The sequence below is a fragment of the Anas acuta genome, chromosome 6 (assembly GCF_963932015.1).
Source record: "Anas acuta chromosome 6, bAnaAcu1.1, whole genome shotgun sequence".
In the NCBI taxonomy this organism is placed as follows: Eukaryota; Metazoa; Chordata; class Aves; order Anseriformes; family Anatidae; genus Anas; species Anas acuta.
In genome coordinates, this window is record NC_088984.1 from 37,545,411 (window position 1) to 37,564,270 (window position 18,860).

At 32.5% G+C, this 18,860-nt stretch overlaps 1 protein-coding gene across 12 annotated transcripts in view; it reads right to left on the reverse strand.

Annotated features, from left to right (window-relative positions):
* DNAH7 (dynein axonemal heavy chain 7) overlaps nucleotides 1-18,860 on the reverse strand; it is a 114,771-nt gene that overhangs the window by 51,067 nt on the left and 44,844 nt on the right. For 10 of the 12 annotated variants that reach the window (XR_011097873.1, XM_068686555.1, XM_068686558.1 and 7 more), the window contains 12 exons: nucleotides 17,703-17,805; nucleotides 17,474-17,601; nucleotides 15,547-15,759; nucleotides 14,392-14,490; nucleotides 12,428-12,676; nucleotides 9,361-9,510; nucleotides 8,597-8,779; nucleotides 7,588-7,764; nucleotides 7,110-7,241; nucleotides 6,202-6,426; nucleotides 4,700-4,897; nucleotides 607-762 (listed from right to left, as the gene is read on the reverse strand). Coding sequence is in view for 11 of the 12 variants with exons in the window: in XM_068686555.1 (XP_068542656.1) it covers nucleotides 607-762; nucleotides 4,700-4,897; nucleotides 6,202-6,426; nucleotides 7,110-7,241; nucleotides 7,588-7,764; nucleotides 8,597-8,779; nucleotides 9,361-9,510; nucleotides 12,428-12,676; nucleotides 14,392-14,490; nucleotides 15,547-15,759; nucleotides 17,474-17,601; nucleotides 17,703-17,805 (2,013 nt within the window). In the remaining variant the exon portion in view is untranslated. The remainder of the gene's footprint in view (nucleotides 1-606; nucleotides 763-4,699; nucleotides 4,898-6,201; nucleotides 6,427-7,109; nucleotides 7,242-7,587; nucleotides 7,765-8,596; nucleotides 8,780-9,360; nucleotides 9,511-12,427; nucleotides 12,677-14,391; nucleotides 14,491-15,546; nucleotides 15,760-17,473; nucleotides 17,602-17,702; nucleotides 17,806-18,860) is intronic. The other 2 variants (XM_068686561.1, XM_068686557.1) reach the window with 2 other exon arrangements.

An 18,860-nucleotide genomic window follows, 5' to 3' on the forward strand; every position in this document is an offset into this window, starting at 1 on the left:
CAAGGAGAACGGAGAACCATGAAACACCCATCTGGGTTTCTACATTGTTTTTTTTGTTTGTTTGTTTTACCCCCCAGAGCTACATAAGCCCTCTTGATTTATTCCACATCACCCTTCCCTGATTCCAGTGTAGATGAACAACAAGGGCTAATAATGAGAGGGCTGAACAAGCTTCTGTAGCATCCCCATAACATGCAAAATCCAAGTGTCAAACCCACCATGGCCCCACTTTTAGATTTATATAAAAGTCAGAAACCACAACACTGTCAAGAGCTACATTTTTAGCAACACCTTACCTATATAGAACTCTATGTAAAAGAAAATATCACAAAATATGGAAGGGGAAGTATGATAATACAGTTTACCACTATTCATATCATAACATTTTTTCTGTTGATTAAAACAATACACACACTACTGGGAGAAGGAGTAAAGAAGATGGGAAACATAAGAAATTAAAAGAATGAATAAGAATTTGAATTCCAATGGTTTATTTGAAATTGATCAAGCTTTCTTGATATCAGTTGTAATCAGTTGAGAAAATAATGCATTCACATATTTCTTTGCATTTAAACACTTATTTACATACAGAAATATATAGGTTACCATTCTTTTCCCAAGAGGGGGTCCAAAAATTCCTTTTCTCCTTTTATCCAGCTTAGACATTATAATATTCTGAGTCTGAGCCGCTGTAGTTTGTGCTGAAAAGTTAATAAGCAGTGGCTTGTAGACTTCTTTATTCAAATTATTTAAAAGAAAATTCTGGAAGAATTGTGAAGAAAGTTAAAATATATACATAAAGTTTAAAGCAATTTAGCAAACAGTAATCAGGCATTTTTCTATAGTTTTTATCCCATTTAAATTTATAAAGCAGTAATTTATTTCTAAGGTAACTCTTATTTCATCAGATAAACCAATATTCTTTAACAATTCAAAAAAAAATCAAAGAAATTTCTACCTCACAAAATAGATACTTTCAGATCTTCTAAAAATAATATACCTAGTATATTATATAAATTCAGTGTGTTAGTATCTTGCCCAAACACAGTATTTCATAATACTACTTTGAGTCAATTTGCATTTAATCCACACCCAAATTGACAAAAGTATCCACGGGTCCTAATACTTATGCCTAGTTTTGAAGAGTTTCCAGTAATATTTCCTACAGAGGACATAGGAAGAATATCTAAAGATAAACTTTACTGTCAAGATTGATATTGTTTTATAATGCTAGATACCTTCCAAAGAACCTTTTTGTTAGCTTCAATTTAAACTCTGAGGGAAATTAGATCAAAGTCACCATTTCAAGTAAGACTGAATGGGATTCATTTCCTACTCACATGTGAGAAAAACTACAGCGCTAGAACCTTCCAGCAATTTCTGCATATAAATTAATGTCTCTAATGAATAGCCTAATCTATGTCAACAGCTGTTGGAGTTTTCAGACCACATCTTTCCAGCAGAAAGAGCATTTGATCTTTAACCTCAAAGGAAAAATATGAACTTTTGCACCAAAACGTAATAATGACAATACACAAAAACTGCACAGCAACGTGACTCAATAGCCACATTTCTTCTACTCTTTTTATCAGTTCTAAAGTCCCACAAAATATTACTTTCTTAACTACCAACCCAGAAATGAAGTGGACCAGTAGAACCTAGCCATATTCCTCATTAGAAAGGATTTATTTATGCTTTATTATATTTCTGTCTTATGTATTTCAGGAAGTCTTCTATGAACAGACCTTGTTCCAGTCCTTTTTAAAAAATAGTTCAGAAAAGTAACTTAAAAGTAGATTACAGACTCCTTAGTCAGCTACTTCATTTACCACAGTAAATTTAATGACACAAAAGGAAGGAAAGGTAACAGATTCAAGACCAGGAAACCAAATTTATGTTATCTGCTTGCAGATAAATGTCTTCATGCTGATTGCATGAATCATCAGAAGCAAAACTCTCTACAAAAAAAAACAAAACACAGTGGAGGGCAAAAGAACAAATAAAACCATTTTTGTGCAGTTCAGAGGAATGGTTTACTTCTTCTTTCTCTTTTATGATTTACTTAGAGAATCTTATTAGCTAAAAATAAAATAATAGATTTTCCATATCTCCACCAAATTATACACTTTTTGCCTCAAAGAAAAATAAATAAATAAATAAATAAATAAAGCTTTCCCATGGATCTATATGGAAAACCCAACGAAAAATGTTGAACTGGAAATCTCTGTAAGTGACCCCCAGCAACAGGAGCATTATGTTGCTACACTTCCCTTACTTATCAGGGTTTAGTAGCTTCTCTGAAAGACTGATGGCATCAGGATTTAACCTGCAGTATCCCTCTGATATGTATGAAGAATTAAAAGTTATATAAACTTTTTGATGTCATCCGTTAGAATCATTTTCTATGTTACCCGTACTGTTTTAATAACCACATTACAAAAAGGAACAAATCATCGCTTAGTGACAGAAGAAATAAAAAAAAAAAAAGGAACTAGTCTATCACAAAATAACAATGACCCAATCATTTCAAAATGCAAGTAAAGTCTGCTTTTAATTCTACAATGGCATATTCCTTAAGACAGAAGAAATAATATTGGTAGAAATGGAGAAACTAAAAAACGTTAATCGTGATTTCTTATTCTGATACCTAGTTACAATGCTTTTTACAAGATAATTCCCTTTGATTATAATTTTGTGAACTCCGAGAAATATACTGCATTTGGCCGTATTAAGTCATTATATATCTTAAATGTTTTATTATTTACTATCATACATTTAATTACCATTATGCATACAAAGAACCAATACATGCTGCCTCTTTCAGTATAAAAACACAAACCAATCACTTAAAAAGTAATTGTCAGTGGTTTGTTCTCAGTTCAGTGTTTACCTTATTTATTACACAGAATTCAAAGAATACTGAAAGACAATATTAAAAGTTTTATTGCAAACTTTTCTATGACACACACCAGTACAAAGATATGAAAGGCACTGGGCTGAATATTATCAATTTAGATAGCTTACTTCAGAGAACAAAAACTTGATTTTTTTTAAGAACAGTACTTCCATCAATCAGAACCGATGGATTCAAATAAGCCATCCAGTGGATGAAAAACACAATAATTGCCTGTGAAAAGTTTGACTTAGGTGACTTATTTGCTGTTAAAGAGGACTTCTGTCACTGGGGACAGAATCAATCACCTAAAGCAGCTGTTTCCTCTGAATGCACTGCAAACTTTGAAGCTCTACAAGTGGAGTAGAGGTTCTACAGAAAAGAATGTTGTTTGTTTTGATGTACATACAGTAATACTCATAGTAGTAAGACTGGGATCCTAAGGGGGGGGGGGGAGGGGGGGGAAGGGAGAGTGTACAATCATGTAATTCAAGTGTTTCTCATAATGAAATATCAAATAAGAATATTTCTCATAAGAAATATCAAATTATTGTGTAAGGTACAATACAATGGCTTTTGAATTCTCTGTTTTAATACCATAATAGACTTTTAAATGTATTGTGTGTCATATACAAAAAATATGCAATACAATATTGCATATAAGGTAAGATGTTTGACTTCACACGCCACTGGTATAACATTACTTCTTTAAATATTAAACAGTTGATGACATTGCTACCTCTCAGAAAATTAATAGCAATGAAACAATTAACCATATTTTGGAAAAACAAAAAAAAAAAAAGAAAAGAAGAAAAAAAACTTTTTTCTCCCTTTTACAGTCAGATTACCAATCTTAAAAATCCTGAAACTAGAACAAGTATTAGCATTCTGCCAAAAAAAATTTTCAGAAATAGCAGAAACAACAGCTACAGTCAAAATAGATTTTAACTATTATTTATGTTCCTTTTTCATTTTCTCTCAAGGACCAGGACAACATGGGTAAAGAATATTTGGCATATTATAAAACAGGACACACAATTGTTTTGATTAAAATTTTCTTTCTCTTGAAATGTGCAGCTGTTTTTCATTGGAATGACCACATACGGCCAACTGATTATCTGAAGAAAACAGCCTGGGAATATCCTGACTAGCCAATTCCCCCTCTCACTGTAGTCTGTTTCTATAAATAATTATTTGTTTCTATAAATAATTCTATAAATAATTGCTTTTATTTTTTTGCCTTCATATTTGTTTCAGCGACAAGATTCTTGTTCTTGTCTGTTTTCAATGCACGGAATTACCATAGTAGAATCTGAATTAAAAAGTGATTAACCCCTAAACTTTTCAAAAATATCAGCACACATTTGTGCTGCTTCCAAGTTTAGTACCTAAGCATTTCATTTTGTTGTTTTAAGCAATCCTGACTGGATGCCTTAGTAGTATTTTGTACATCAGTGTCTGTGTGGACCATCCCAAGTATATGTGGCATAAAATAACAATGCAAAGTAAATCAATACAGGAATCATATTGAAGAATTTTGTTTGTGTAGTATTAGCAGCTTCTTCCAGTGGATATTTAGGTGCTGCTTAAGAATTTAGTCTAAGTGTGTGAAGAACAAAAAAAAAAGATAAAAGAAAAAATATTCCACCTTTTGCTACATAGCTTTTGCTGTTTTCCTTTCTCATAATTTCATTTAATAATATCCAAAAAATCGTGTCTTATTTTCCTTTTATAAACAATGCCATCAAATTACTCCTCATCTAACCCCATTCAATAATTTCTAAAGTCAGTGTTAAAAGTACTTACAGTAATATAGGTACTTTTTCCAGTTCCTGTTGGCCCCACAAATATAGAAGGTTTTTGATGCACTGTCAACAATTCCATCAATGTCATATATCGAACTGTATCCAGAGTTGGTACAATTATTTCATTAAACATCACATCTTGAGGTATAGGAGGAGCTGATTTGAGTGTTTCCACCCAGGGTTCCCAAATTCCTGCTCCCTATTTTAATTTTTATGAAAGCCAAATATTTATAAGTATGAAAAAGCAGCATAGAATCAATGCAAACAGAAGAATCAAAGTTCTATGAATTAGCGGATGGATTTTCAGACAATATTAGAATGGATTAAAAATAATTTCATAGGTTTGTTTCAACACTATCAACTTAAATATATTTATTTAACTTGATGCAATGTAGGGTTGTCAATTCAGACTATTTAAACAGAAACGTAGTGCCTGTACCTCAATCATGCAATTACTGTATTACTGAAAGTCAAAGATTTTATCTCTCCTTTTATACCTATACACATATTACATATAATACGATACATAAATATGTAAATAAAATAAATATGTGAAAAAGCATAGTTATCTTTTCCACAGAATCTTTACTCATTATAAATATCTCCAAATTACGGAATTTGAGGAGAAATCAATTTTAATGCCAAAGCTCCACAGCAAAGTTTTCTCCTTTGGATCACACTACTAGAAGAGTCTTTAAAAGATGTCAAAACTCTCCAGCAGAAAATTCATATAACTCCTTATATGAATAATATCATTGTAATCAGTTCTAAAAAAAACAACACTGTATGCTCCTTCCTATCCCCCAAAATCTTGGGATAAAAGTCATGAAATTCCTAGAGATCACTCTCTTTATTTTCTCTCCTTAACTAAGGAAGAACATGTCGTTAGGGATTATTATCAGAAGACATGAAACCTTCACAGCTGATTGAAATCTCAGCCACTTTCCTTACCAATACACAGGAATCACACACAAGCAGAAATCTAGACAAAACTAATTCTCATTGTACAGCAATGGGAATTTACAGGAATGAGAAAATCAAGAAGGATACATTTATTTTGTTTTGGAGGTTTTGGCATACTAGATAGTGTATGTGCATTTTCTCCACTGGAATAGTTGAATCATAGATTCCTATCTTAAGCCCAAGGGAAAGAGGCAGAGGAGAAGAAGCACAAAAGCAGATTTTCTGCCAAATTCTTCTGCTACAACAGGCAATTTTTCTGGTAGCTGCAAAAACAAGCCTTGGCGCTATAAGTCTGAGCCAGAACACCGGACCTTACACTGGCTTGTAAGGAAGGATATCCTGCCTAATTCAGTGACAAAAGAAGCAGGCAGCACGAAAAAATAAATAAAATAAAAATAAATAAATAAATAAAATAAATAAAAAAATAAGTAAAATAAAAAATAATAAATAAAATAAAATAAAAATTACAATACACAACTTGTAGTATTCATAAAAGAGTACTTGAAAATGAGGGGCAACATCTCATTTTATAATACTTACCTTTTTGACAAACCGATAATCATAAATTGTTCCTTCTGTTGGAAATTGAACAGTGAAAGCCTTTGAAGCATGTTGATCAATACTACTCAACAATTTATATTGTTCTCTTGTCTGCTCACTAATTGGTCCATTAAGCATTTCTCGCACAACTTTGTCAAATTTCAGTCGATCATCCTCTTTACAAGTAGCTCCTACAGACCATATCAGTGAAAATAAAAAAATACCCTAGAGTTGGAATAAAAATAAGAAACATAAATTTTGTACCTGTATATTACAAAGTTCTTCTGCATTGAATCAAATAAATCTTTGTCTCAAATCACTATAGAATCATACCATACCAACTTGTTTTTATTTATAAAGCATGAGACCATGCTTCTGGTAAAGCAGAACACTGTTTATGTTGACTATCAGAATCTGATCACCTTTGATGTGCAACAGAATGCCTGACCTGCTCGGTGTAGAGCCTTTATTTTGAGAGGATTCAAGCACAGACTGGCCTTTATTCCAAAACAATTGAACTTATCTTTCTCTTATTCAAAGGCCTACCCCATACACTGATTCATACATTTATTAGCAGGGCTTATTATTGAACTGCAATCCTTAGATAGCAAGGATTATCCTATTGTTACTATCCTATTAATAAAAAGATACCAAAAACTGGAGAATCATGCAATTTTCTTTGGGTGATTTTATAAAATTCATTAAATTTTTATGAAGACACCAAAGATGGAAGACTCAGCTATGCATCTATTATAAAGTAGGTGTTTTATAAGTAATGATATTTTCCTCAGTGGACATTACAAAATATGTATTCTAATGACTGAATATAATTATTATTGCTTGTGAAGTTAATTCCACTAAAGCCTGATTAGCTGTTCTCTGTTTTGTGGGTTTATCATACTGCCTACCTCAAGCCAAGAAAAAATGTCATGATCATTCATAGCTTTAAATTTGGTTTCATCAGTAAATTCATCCATCATGCAGTCCATCAGATTCATTAGTGATCGAATTAAGTTTGTATCTGAAGTAGGAGACAGTTCCTGAAAAGAAAGAAGAAATACTCTTGACTGCACGTGTGTTTTACTCACTGAAAAGAGACCACTGGATGTTTTTTTTATTAGTAGTAGTATTTTTAAATTTTTTTTACTCACTGTGGAGATAACAAAAAAATCTGTAGGCATGTATGCCTAAGATACATTCAAAACCAAGTTAATCATACAAACAAACATCTTGCTCACAAACCTGCATCTTAACAGCAGTTTAAATATATATATACACACACATATAAATTTATAAATTAACATGGCCCCATTAAAATTAATTATTCCTTTGGCACTTGGAATTGAACATAATTCATGAACTGATAGATTCTCGGAAAAGCTCTACCTTTGTGTGTTTCCTAATGAACTCAAGACAGAGTGGAGCCATTCTGTCAAACAGGCCTACTATAAATTCTTTATGAGTAGAGCTGATTCCTGAAGGCACTGTATTTAGCCATGATATCATTAATGGTCTCCAGCCTAACATATGGGGTTCCATGTAGACCATACCACACCTTGAAACCTAAAAATAAAGAAATGGGTGCATGTTATCTTATGCAGTCTCCAAAGTTTTTTTCTTATCTAAAAGAAATTAAAATATCATTCATTGTTTAAATATACAATTCCTGGGATTATTAGGAGTTGGTATGAAGTGTACAGTGTGGTTCTGCAAGCCCTGAGACAGATGATCAAGATCCAACTTATCTTTATCCTTGAGCCAACAGAAGACCTAATGTCAAAGAGATTTTCCTCTTAAATAGAATGATTTCCCAGCACTGAGGTCATAAAAGATAATGAACTGACTAGTCCAACATTTAATTTTAATTAATTTTAATTAAAACAAGTTTTATAGTAGTTTCAAGTAAAAATTCCAAAATTCCTGTCCTCTATGACTATGCAGGTATTCTGTTCTGTTTATAATATTATCTGAACTGACACATTCAGGAGGAAATGTTTGCATTTCATAAAAAGGAAAAACTAGGTGTAGTAGAGATAGATAGGTACCATGAATGCTGTAACTGTTGGTTTTATTGGAGTTTGTCAATGGGATTAAAGATTTCTCCATGAATTATTTTATTTTTCTTGTCAGACACTTACAAAGGCCAGACTCCAAACAGTTACAGGCTCTTCAGAGGAACACAAAATTTCTCAGAACATTTTGTGAGATTATGAAAATCTTATGAAAAAGAAGAAAACCAACCCACGATGTCCTTTATTTGAAACATGTATGTAATAAATACAAACTTAAAATTATTCTTCTCAGTTAAGCATACTTTTGAAAAATTAGAAAAGAAAATCTTCACTGTATACCTTGATAACGAAAGGTAATTGTAATTCAAAGAGAGGTAACTTACAGTAGCAGGAGAAGCAACTTCTAAATCCATTGGTTCAAAAATAAGGCTCATCTGCTGTGACATTTGGATGATCTCTCCACTCATAAGGCACAACTTTTTATTATCATCAAGCACAGTATTCATATTCTCAATCCATACGGCATCCACTGGTCCATCAAAAATCAGCCATTTCCTATCTGGGGTCTGGTTTGAAAAGAGAGAATAGAAAGAAAGGGTAAAGGGAAAAGGAAATCAGATATTTATATTTTAGTCAATTATGTATGCTGTAAAAGAACTATTTCAGAACTAAAATTGTTTTCCACACACACAAAAAAGAAAATATTCTGAGTACAGATTTGTATTGACAAGTAGATTCTGAAATTACAATCTACATTCACAATTTAATTTTATTTCTTTGAATCATATACTGTAGTTAACTACAGAAGGTTAATATTTTTACTAGATTCTTACAGTTACACTTGCAAAGCAGTACTTTGTTTCAGTTAAGCTGAAACATATTCAAATACTTTGACTTATGACAAAACAAATACAATTTATCAGTGCATACAACTCCATGCTCACCATGAAAGTCAATAGGACTAACTTAAGAGATATGTTGATGGAAACCTAAATTTCATGTTTGGTATTTTACAATATAAGTGAATAGTCGTACGTTTCTTACAGCAAAACACAAAGCAGTTGTGCAGTTCTGCAAACACTGCTAAGAGTAAACGTATGCATTGAAAGGTCATTTCCCATAAAGCTCTAATGCTGTTAGTACTTACTGTGGAAGAAGCAAATGCTCTGAAGCTCACTGCTAGGATGCCATCTGACCATTCATGTGAAACTGGATCAAATTGTCCGTATAGCTGACCCATTGTTATGGATTTGGGATTTAAAACAGTGATCTGAACTTTGTTTTCTTCCATCAGCCCCTAAGGACACAAAAACAACCACTAAAGTAATAAAATCTGTTAATACAGAACACACCATTTATTATGCCATACATTACATTTTGACTTTTACAGGTATTAAATCTTCATAAAACTTCCAGCAGGTTAGAGAGGGAAAGGCATCATAAATATTACATTTGAAAGATGGTTTACAAATGTATAAAGACAATTATCCCAATTTCATCACGTGTAGTTGGAAGTATAGTTTTAGTACTGAACAGCAGCTTGATAAAAAAAATTAAATGGATTTATTTATAAAAAAGGGATTTATTTATTTTTTCAAGCGTTAGTGAATAGGACCTTTGCAGGTCCTATCCCTAGGATAATAGGGATATCCCTAAAGGGATTTTTTGTTTGTTTGTTTTGTCTTGTTTTCTTGCTTTGTTTTTTACTTAAAACATACAAAGATATGTAATTTTATTTTTAATTAACTTCAATTGATTCTATTCTTCTCTCCTTGTGACTAAATATGATATTTAATATTGCACAAATCAAAGATCACTTGAGTGAAACCACTGGTCTACAGGAATGAATTACAAACACTCATTTGAACACCAATTTACTGGATAACAATTCACTGAATTAAAAGAAAAAGCAGAAAGTTAACTACTGTTATATTGGACTGACAGACAGGAAAAGAATTTTTCCTACATAACTAAAGCAAAAGCTTCACAATTTAATCTATTTATAGCTATAGCAGGCAAACAAGCAAATAAATGATCATAAGAATAGAACTCTTTTTAATGGTTATACCAATCTGAAAGTCTAGCAAGCCTAATCTTGCTGATACCTGCACAAAAAAAAAAAAACACAATGCACCTGCCTAAAGAAATTAAGGAAATTAAAGGATTTTGCTAAGGTGTTTGGCTACATGTTTCCAGCTAGCAAGCATGAAGAAATTCAGTGTCCTGAAGATGACTTTTGCTTTGTGGCTGTTACTATTTAAGTCTGAAGGTATCTGGAGTTCTCAGAAAATCCTAATAAAAAAAAAATAGATTTGACCAATGCAATTAAAGAAAAAAAAAGTCTTAATTAAATTATTTCTGAATAATAGAATACATTCACCAGATCAACAAAATTCCATTGACTTAATCTCCCCTCTAATGTTCAGAAAGTTAACTAGGTTATTACATTTCCATGATTTGATTTTTGGAAATTATTTTCTCCTAGACCTCTTGAAAGTAAAATCTTACTTCCAAGAAGAGGGAAAAATGGGTATGTATACTGGTTACAACCAGTCTCAAAAGCAGTGTTGCTGGGCTGTAGATTTATATCCTGCAAAGAAGGAAGACATAACAGGAAAGAGTATGAATGTTCAGCAGCCAGTGACTGGCTATTTCAGTGCTCCTCTTTTATTCATCTGCTTAGACACATCTTTTGTTGTCTTCTTCAGTAGTTTTAACAATCTGCAGGAAAGCTTAAGATCTCTGCCTAATGAACTTTCAGTATCTAGACTGCTCTCTCCTTTGGGCTGGGACCACTTTTAGATGTATCATTTGATACAAACCTTTACAAGCTTCCATGAGAATACAACACAAGGAAATACCAGAGCAATCTGGTCAAGCAACAAGCAACCTGTCAGAGATGTTCAGATTCCTAACTTTCTGTGAGAAACCAGGAATTTCAATTTCTCACAAAGTGGTGCTGGAATTAACTGTGACACTTGATCCCACTTTTGTTATTCTTTACAAAAGCAATTGGTCATTTGAAACGTAATGAGAATAATAAGCTTAAGTAGAAATCTTTCTTCCAAATAAAGCTACACTTTTAAAGATTGTCATCACTTTTACAAGGCTTGCACTTCAGAGTTTTCTTGATTCACTCTTACTATCTATGACCCTGGCATTGGCTGCATGGCCAAAAACCAAGCCCAATACACAGTATTTGTAAAAACAAGATATAATGGGTACAGAGGCCTACTGTAGTTTTTTGCATGTTTGTGACTATCCTTCACTGATGGCAAGACTGCTGGGCATGGCAGAAAAAGAAGGATTTTCATTAAATTCACTTTGCGCTATTTTCTGATAGTATAAAGTGGCATTTTCCAGGATATGCAAAATGCAATGAAAAACTGAGATTATTAAAATGCAATGCAAGCAAATAAAAGAACTAAATCATTTAATGAAAAACAAATAGTTCTGCTAGACTCCACCGATGTACTTTCTAGAAAATTTATTTTCCTTATAATGATAGTGCTAGTAGTGGCTATGAAGTTTTTCATAGACATGAGAGGAGGAAAAAAATCGAGAAAATAGGTAACTACGTAGCCTAAGGCTCAAACACACCCTGACTGTATGACCAGTTTAAACAATCAGAATGTCTGTAGCAAAGGGAAGGAAGAAAAGGGATTCATTTTATCAAAAGGAGGATCAGACACTTGTTACCTCTTCTCTCTGTTTCAATCTCAGGATAAGCATTCTGGTATAAATTGGGATTATTTAGTTTCCGCATTTACATGGTTTTATTATATTTTCATCAGAAAAACTTCAAAACTTTGTGTAAATTGATCAATTTTTTTCGTGTATTTCTAAACAGAATAATCTCTTTTAAAATAGAGTTTAATATCTCTCATGAGTAAGTTGGAAAGCTGGTGCAAAGCTGTCACAAGGAAAAGTTTATCCTAAAATTTAAAGCAGCTAATTCATTCTTTGTCCAATGTGATGGAAGAGTTCAGAGAAAATTCTGTATATAGAATCATGTGAAATATGTATCTCTAAAATTGGTTCATCTTGTCTAATATAAATTTGAAAGAATAGCTTCTCAATCTGTTTTCAGTTTTTGCTTATATTGCTCTAGAGTTTCCTAGAGTAAATTCCATATTAAGTATCAATACTGAAATATTTAAAATTTGTTTGAAAATAGTTTTCACCAGAAATATTTATAAAATATGTTAAGATACCTTCTCACATATGTCCCCCAGTGCTCTTGCCAGAACTCGGTATGCACAAGTTTTTCCACCAAAAGGTTCTCCAACTATCATAAAGCCATGACGCACAATCATCATCTCATATATCTGCAAGATCTTCATAGCAAATACATCAGTCATTTGCAAATTCATAGCAGCACAGTTTGTTTTTATGGCTTCCAACAGGTCATTGTAGTCTGGTTTTGGTAGCTTCACACCAGGAAACAAATCAGAGGTAATACCCTATCCAAACAATTAATTGGAAAGTACACTTATTTTCACAGTCGTTTGGTTTGAAACTTATGCAATCAATCCTTTGTCCTTTAACACTAGGCAGACTAATATCTATTTTGATTGAAATAATCATGAATTTCATATCACCCTTGTATGAGCTTAAACTCTGATTTCATAATTTATTACTGATATTTATTTCATGTATAGTTTTCATGTTTACCTGTGTACACAGAATAGAATTACCTAAGCATGCTCTTTCCTGATAAATATTAACTTTTATCAAACTAGTTTATACTTGTTTTACTTAGAAAGTCGAACAAGCTTTTACCTTTTTCTCTCAATAACTAAAAACTAATTAACAGAAATTAAAAACTGAAGTTTCTGCATTTTTGTTTACAACAAAACAAGAAAGATTAAAACAAAAAAGTTGAAGATAGAACAAATTATGTAAAAGAATCTCTGTGATATCATTTTATTAAGATAGACCTGAAGTATCAACTCTTAAAGTAAGGATTACTTACAGAACTTTCGAAATAAAACATATTATTTAGAAATGACAACAACAATAATTACTGGTGAACTTAGAATCACATTATTTTGACATTTTTCATGTCATTGGGTATTTTAGTTTCCTTCTAACACGTGCTTTGATTTTCATTTAGCACTGTTATCTTCCAGTGTTAAAATGTTAATGACCATAAAACATCCTGACCTTAAAGTATATCTATTATTAAAGTATATTAAAACACACGCCTAGCATTCTGTGCTACCAAAGGCACATTTTCCAATCAACAGTGACAAAAACAGGGCTTTTCCAATTAAAATAATTATATTTTCCAAGCAGAAATAACCATGAAGTGGTAATCAAGGTGACCAGCTGTTTTTTGTCTGAAACACATTTGGTATAAAACTTCTATTACTCAGTCATTTATCTCCTTTTCACGGCCTGTTAAGAATTAAAGACTTATGCACTTGTGCTAGTTTATGGTCTTTCTATGCTTTCTGTGCTAGTTTATGGTCTTTCTATGCATTATCTCTAACTGAGATAATGACAGTAAAAAAAAATAAATCTATTAATGCTTTCCTTCTTACAATGTGGATGACATAACTATGGTGAAATGAAGGAATATCATATTAAAAGAAACCAGTTAGTATTGCTGTAAGTTTTACTGCTGGATAAAACGGTCTCCTTCACAACAGAGCAGGATCAATGTTATAAAAACATATTGAAAAAACATATGAAAGTGAAAAATGTATAGTATTACTGATAAATATATGTATACTAAATTATTAACATTGCTATTCTTATTTTCAAAGACTGAAATTCAAAGAACAACTAGTGAAGATGCTTCAGTTTTCACAGACAAATTCTCTAAGCTTATCTTCATGATTTACAGATCTGTGAAAATATGCTCATGACTCGATTTCAGGAAAAAGTGCCACATCTAGGAAAAACTAGATTAGACTAACAGTGTCCAGAGACATATGTTCAGTTTCTAATTCACTACTTTTTCTGTATAACTTTTGGCAAGCCAGTTACCATTTCTGTACTTCAGATTTCTAATTTTTTTCATAAAATTCCCATAGCAAAGAGCTTCTATATTGCTTTTGAGCCCTTGTGGATGTTTTATTATCGCAATGATCCAATTTTATTTAATTATAAAATTACACAAAATAAGTATTATAGACTGAAAATATTTGCAGCTAATCTTTATGTTTTCTACCTCAAAAAGTGGTAAATCATGAGACAAGAATTTAGGCAGGTTGACATCTGTAATGGATCTAAGTAGCAAAATTTCTTCATCCTCTGATGGATATTTCAGCTAAAAAAGATATAAAATAATGTTAGTTATTTTTATGTGTTTAGAAAACAGATGTTAAACTTGTAAGTTTTACAGAACTGTTTCTGTTGTGCATATATGTAATTATTTTGTCAGGTTCAGGTCCAGTGACAGTCGCACATGTTCTGGACGTATGTTTATGCTTTGATATCAAGGTGTTTACAGGCGCTTTCTATAGTCAGGACAATTTCACTTTAATTTATGCCCAGTTATGGGTATTGTTATAAATTTAATATTAGATTTTTTTTTTCTAAAAAATTGATTTCTTGCTTTATAAAGTATATTCCTTTTTCTTCCTAAATAGGACAATTTTCCCTGCTTTGAGGTAAAACTTCAGCCTTCCAAGAGGAAAAACTAAAACCTTGCATAGAGATATGTTTCCTAGAAACTTATGCGCATGTTTTTGCCGTGATACACAGCTTGTTTACTTTTTTGTTTTGTTTCATTTATTTGTTTTGGGGAGCCAGGTTAGCAATAGGAGGATTATAGTTAAAAACGAAAAGAAATATAGTTTATATTACTCTACCTAAATAAAAATAATTGAATAAATGAAAAGAAAATTTATTAGCAAAGTCTTTTCCTTCATTAATAATGCATGTCAAGACAATACACTGCATTCTAAACAGTTTTTCTTAAAGACTAGAGAGATTGAAGTCACATTTGGCAGAGAGTAATTGGAAGGAGTTCACATGCTACGGCAAACAAATCTGAGCTTGTTAAGAAAAGCAGAGGAAAGCAGTGGCCAACAAGCCAAATACAACTCTCTGAATTTGCATTTATCTAGAATTTTTGAAAGATAATCAGCACCATAGGCCTGCCATTCTGAGACAAGTGGTTGTGTGAATGGTCCAACATCTTCCTCTCTTCTTGATTTTCCTCAGCTTGTGGAAACATACCCTTTTTGTTTTCATACATATCACGAGATGAAATGCGCAGTATCTACTTTCCTTTACATAGAAACGCACACCTTCTGTTATGAAGGAGCCACACTACTGACAAAGTCACTGGGTTACAAAGAAAATTTGAGAAATCATTTACCTTCAGGTTACCAGCAGCAGTGAGTACTGACTTCACAGCTCTCATTCCATAATCATAATGGTGCTGAGAAGACAACTGCTCTGAACACAGACGGTATGTAGCTACAATTTTTACTGATAGAGGTCGAGCAGTAACAAATCCACAAGAATAAAGAACTATCTCTGCAATCATGGCATAATCAGGAACCATCATAGCTACCGTTCTAAAGAGAGCCTATTAAATATATAAATGAAAAATCACATAAGAAAAAATTACATATTTTTATATATAACTTTTTCTACAATTACATAAAACACTAAATCTTCTCATTATTTCATTAATTCGGTGGTAGCCAATTTAAGTTAACTATCATTATGCCTGGAGTTTCTTTAGGCTATAGCCTTTGAACTTTTCCAAACTCTCCAATTAAATTCCCTTTACAAAGCCTAATAAAATAGAGCTAATAGGGCTGCTACTAAGATGATGAAGGGCCTGGAGGGGAAGATGTATGAGGAGCGGCTGAGGTCAGTTGGCCTGTTCCTCCTGGAAAAGAGGAGGCTGAGGGGAGACCTCATCATGGTCTACAGTTTCCTCACGAGGAGGACTGGAGGGGCAGGTGCTGATCTATTCTCTTTAGTTACCAGTGATAGGACCCAAGGGAATGGTGTCAAGCTGTGATGGGAGGTTCAGGCTGGGTATCAGGAAGAGGCTCTTCACTGAGAGGGTTGTTGCACACTGGAATGGCCCCCCCAGGGATGTAGTAACAGCACCAAGCCTGTCAGAGTTTAAGAAGCGTTTGGACTGTGCTTGGTCATATGGTCTTAATTTTTGAGTAGACCTGTGTGGTGCCAGGAGTTGGACTCGATGATCCTTATGGGTCCCTTCTAACTCAGGATATTCTATGATTCTATGATTATAACTACACTATAATATATTCAATGTTTTTCCATAACCACCTAGAAATACTTTAGTTTCCATTGTGACAATTCATGTTTGTCTTCACGCTTTCTTCATTCAAGATTAACAACAACAACAACAACAAAAAAAAAACAACACATAAAATGCCACAAGCTTTAGAAGGAATAGGGAAATGAAATACAACTGCCATAAATGAGTTCCTGCTGTCAGACTTCATGTACTAGCACTGTTTACTGCAGCCTGTGATTCAGCTTTACAGTAGCTTAAGCAAACAAGCATCAGAATATTTTCAAAGTTTCCACTGCTTTTCACATTCTACCAACAAGTTTTTGTAATTTCTTCTTTTTCATCTACACAAGTAATGATTTTGAATCTTGTATTCACAGTATGTGTTAATGAGTAAAGTTCCCAGACAGTTCTAAGAGATGTTTACAAAGGTTGTACATTATCTTCATCTTTATTAATTGATCAATATATTTGCTTAGATTTCTGTTTCTTTCTGTAGACATATAACAACTATATTTAAGGGGTAAAAAAAAAAGACGTAGCACTATTTTAGCAATCACTCAACAAACAGTTTAAATAGAACAGAAATCTCTTACATTATAAATACCACAAGTCCTGTCAGATCAAATTAAATCACTTGTCAGAAATAAAAAATAATTTAAAAAAAAAATCATTTTTATAGAATCATAGAATATCCTGAGTTGGAAGGGACCCTTAAGGATCATCAAGTCCAACTCTTGAACTTTTATTCAATATTAAGATGTTATTTACTGTTTGTACATTATAAACTGTTCATTTTTGATCTTTCAGGTGCTTGGTCAAGAAACACGAGGCTTTATTTATTTATTTTATCCTGACAGACTGATAGATGTAGAATAATCTGACCCTTTCCTGACATTTTTAAATTCATTGTATTTCTATTTTAAAAATTCTTTATAATTTCTGTATTTAACAAAAAAAAAAAAAAAAAATCACTTTCTGTATTAACTATTAAAAGTAATGAAATGAAAAGTGCTAGAAATACCTTAAGATTGTCAGGAAGTTCTGAACGCCCAGCATAGCCAGGATTCATGGTAATGAAGACAGCACACGTAGGGTTCAGTTTCAATTCTGTTCCTTCAAATACTAATAAATCAGATCCTGAATTAATGCCTATGGAGAAATAAAAAATAATGTAATTGTTGGAAACTTTTTGTTGCACCTTTATTCCTTTTTATATGTAAAGTAAAGTTATGGTTATCATAACAGTTTACCTCTTTGGATAGTAAAAATCTGCTGAGCAACAACTGAGAGTACTTCTAAATCAATCCTGTTGAATTCATCAAAACAAGCCCATGCTCCACAAGACAACAAGCCCTAGAACAGACAGACATAAGATTAATTTATTGATGACTGCCTATTTTGGGCATACAAACACTGATCAAAGTGATTCTGTAATAAGAAGTTTTAACTTGCAAAGAAAGAACTCATATACACAATCCAGAGCATTAAGTTCTCAGACTCACTCCCAATAGCAATTGCTCCAAAAAGAATGATATTTAAAAAGTTAGTTTGCTCTCCCTCCCTCCCCCCCCCCCCCCCCCAAAAAAAAAGGACAAAAAATCTTGTATAAAGTAAACCAAAATGCTAATTCTAGGCACTAGTTCAAAGTGCCTGTCAAATACATACAATTGCCACATTATACCTCTAGAGTCAATATTTTGCAGCTGAACAAGGGGGAAGACTTCACCTCTAAACAAGACTACAAAAAAATACTCCTTCTGTCTTTTTCTGTTCTTTTCTGTCTATGCTTGACAGTGTTTAAAGTGACAACAGGCAACATAAGGAATTCTGCAGGGCTAAAACCAACCATTTAATTTACAGTACAAACAAAAATGACAATCCTTTTACAACATATTACAGCACGACATGTTTTAAAGTGTAACTAAAGAGCAATTCTCTTTTCCTACAGCTCTGCTTAAGTTATACATCTTTTTTGAAATATGCTCCCCAAATATACTGTTTCTGTAGCACAGATAGTCTTTAGACAGACGGCATCTTGTAATTTGTTAATGGTTATTCTAAAATTCCCATTTAAGATGAAGAATTTTGCTTTCGTCATTTTAAGTAAAAACTTTTAATTTCACTTATTTGGGTGATTTGCTGTCATGTTGAATTTTGAAGCCACATTATATGGTTCCAGTGCCACCTCTGACAGAGAAGAGAAGAATGACGGTTAGGAAAGCATATTTTCTCTGTTTTTGCATCATTCCAGTCTAAAATAGGATAGTTTGGAATGACACAGATGGTCATTCAAGATATCAAAATGGATATGCTTGATTTATATAATATAATGGCTCTCACCAGTTTAAAGATTAAATTAAATCCCAGGTCCCCTAAATTTGTAATTATTTACTAAAAAAATATTCATT